The sequence below is a fragment of the Octodon degus genome, unplaced genomic scaffold, assembly GCF_000260255.1.
Source record: "Octodon degus isolate 3935 unplaced genomic scaffold, OctDeg1.0 scaffold00008, whole genome shotgun sequence".
In the NCBI taxonomy this organism is placed as follows: Eukaryota; Metazoa; Chordata; class Mammalia; order Rodentia; family Octodontidae; genus Octodon; species Octodon degus.
Window position 1 is genome coordinate 14,171,936 of NW_004524584.1, and position 2,504 is coordinate 14,174,439.

At 41.4% G+C, this 2,504-nt stretch overlaps 1 protein-coding gene across 2 annotated transcripts in view; it reads right to left on the bottom strand.

Annotated features, from left to right (window-relative positions):
- Positions 1 to 2,504, bottom strand: part of Slc25a20 (solute carrier family 25 member 20) — a 30,114-nt gene that overhangs the window by 12,662 nt on the left and 14,948 nt on the right. For both annotated transcript variants that reach the window (XM_023706690.1, XM_004625070.2), the window contains exon 4: positions 1,318 to 1,408. In XM_023706690.1, coding sequence (XP_023562458.1) covers positions 1,318 to 1,408 — 91 coding nt within the window. The remainder of the gene's footprint in view (positions 1 to 1,317; positions 1,409 to 2,504) is intronic.

Below are 2,504 nucleotides of genomic sequence, written 5' to 3' on the forward strand. Positions count from 1 at the left end.
GTGACTTCCAAGCCAGACTGTACTACAAAGGGAGATCTAGTATCAAAAAAAAAAAAAAAGGAAAGAAGGAAGGTAAGAAGAAAGAAAATAATGAACTTTTTATACATTCAGTAATCTAAACCTGATATGGTGGTACATGCCTGTAATCCCAGCACTTGGGAGGCTGAGGCAGGAGAATCACTGCAAGTTTGAGGCCAGCATAGCTACATAGTGTGTTCAAGTCCAGACAGAGTAAAACAGTGTATCAAAAAAAAAAAAAAAAACCTAAAAATTCAACAATATGAATGCATCTCCAAAAAATTACAGTGGCAGGGGCCGGGGAGATGGCTCAGTAGAATAAGCACTTCCCTGGCAAGCACAAGGGCCTGAGTTTAATCCCTGGTTCCACCAAAAGAAAAAAAGAAAATCATAGTGGCAATCTGAAAAATTCACATACTATATGATTCTATCTCTATTATTTATTTACAAATGAGACAGGGTCTTACAATGTAGTTCAGGTCCAGACTGGCCTTGAATTCACACGGCTCCTCCTGCCTCAGCCTCCTGAGTGGTAGGACTACAGTTGTGTATCACCATGCTCAGCTCAATGTATGATTCTATTTATATTTTTTTCTCTTTTGTTCTGTTTAAACTTTCTTGAGGGGCCCAGGGAGATGGCTCAGTGGAATAAGTGCTTTCCTGGCAAATGCAAGGGCCTGAGTTCAATCCCCGGTTCTGCCAAAAAAATAAAATAAATTTTCTTGAAATTACAAAATCATAGGATGGAGTATATCCTAAAGCTGTAGTATGGCAAACCAACAGTACACATGTCATTTTTTAGACAAAAGATGTTAATGTATGAGTTGCTTTTTCGAAACTAAAAAACTCAGTAGTCAGGTTTAACTGTAGTGTTGGCACTCTGTGATAAATAAGTGGAGTCTGGATGGCAGTCTGGGCACTTAGCTCTAAAAGGTTCACTATTAATGACCTAAAGACACTGGGGTTTTGACAGACACAAGACTTCTTTCACAAAAACAGCTTCCCTTCTACCAGCTCTGGCAAGATATAACTCATCTTTCAGAGTTCCTAAAATAACTGATAATAAAAATGGGTAGGCTAGGACTGAAACATCGCAGGTATGACTTTTTTCTTGGTCTGTTTTCTTGTCTTGATTCTCAATTCTACTAAAATTGCTTCCATGTTCCAGAAAGCTTTGGAACTGTTTGTTTTGTACACCTGACCTGAAGCCTTTATAAAGGGAGTACAGACATAAACATGCTCACAAAATTTTTGCTGAATGGAAAAAGCTAGTTGTCTGCCATCTGGTCACACTCTTACCTGCAATAAGCACTTGATTCGTTCCCCAGGGGTCATGATTCCTGTGGTAAATACACCAGATAACATCCCAGCAGCAAATATTTGGGGGTAGCTGTATCGAAAACAAAAACCAGAAATAAGTAACTGATTATCCTTACAGACAAAAGCAATGCTAAAAAAATGACGGTTTTGTAAGAAAAATGTACTTGAACTGGGAGAAGCATAGTCACAAATAAATTACATGAAAGCCAAACTCTAGGTGTATTCTAATCGAATTTCCCCAAGCAAGGGTCTCAGTGTCAAAAGCATAGGCGCCTGGGGCTGGTGAGATGGCTCAGTGGTCTAAAGCACCTACCTAAACAAGCTAAGCAAAACACAGGGACTGTCTTTCAATCCCCCAGCACCACATGCCAGCCAGCCCCGCCCCCTGGTGGGCAAGCTGGCCACACACACACACACACACACACACACACACACACACACAAATTAAAAAAAAAAAAAGCATAGGAGCCTAGTCACAAGGTCCAATCACATGAGATACATACTCAGAATGCCTCACCTATCGAAGTTCCTAGAGACATGGTTTCTACCCAAAATCTGTCTTGTGCAGTGACTATCGACAAGTTCCCAGACTTCTCAGAGGCTTGAACTAAGAAATACTGGATTGATGGGGTAGAAGGAGCCTCCACCCAAGATCTGCACCTCAGTAGATCACACTTTCCCTACAATCTCCCTTTCCTTGGACCACCAAGAGCCTGAAAACACTCTGAGCCAAGACTCAAATACAACAGCTTCGAGGTCACAGGCTGAGGGATGGCCAGACCAGCTGCAAAGAGTGTGCAGCTGCAAGGAAAATACCGATAGGCAGGCCCAAATCAGGCATGCTCCTCAGGCAGGCAGGGTAAATTCTACAGTATTGTGCATAGAATGGTCCCCTAGGAGCATGCTCTGGGTTCCCAGAGGCATGGATTCTCAGGCCCTGCAGAATAAACCATACTGAGGACAAGTCTGAGGCGCTCATGTCTATCACCATAGCTGTCTGTGACACCTCTAGCAGCACTTCCATTTCCTTCCGGGATCAGCAATGCCTAGCGGCAACAGGGCACATAATTACATTCATCATTTTAACAGGGTCCCTACAACTTGGCAATTTTTATTTTATTTTATTTTATTTTATTTTATTTTATTTTATTTTATTTTATTTATTT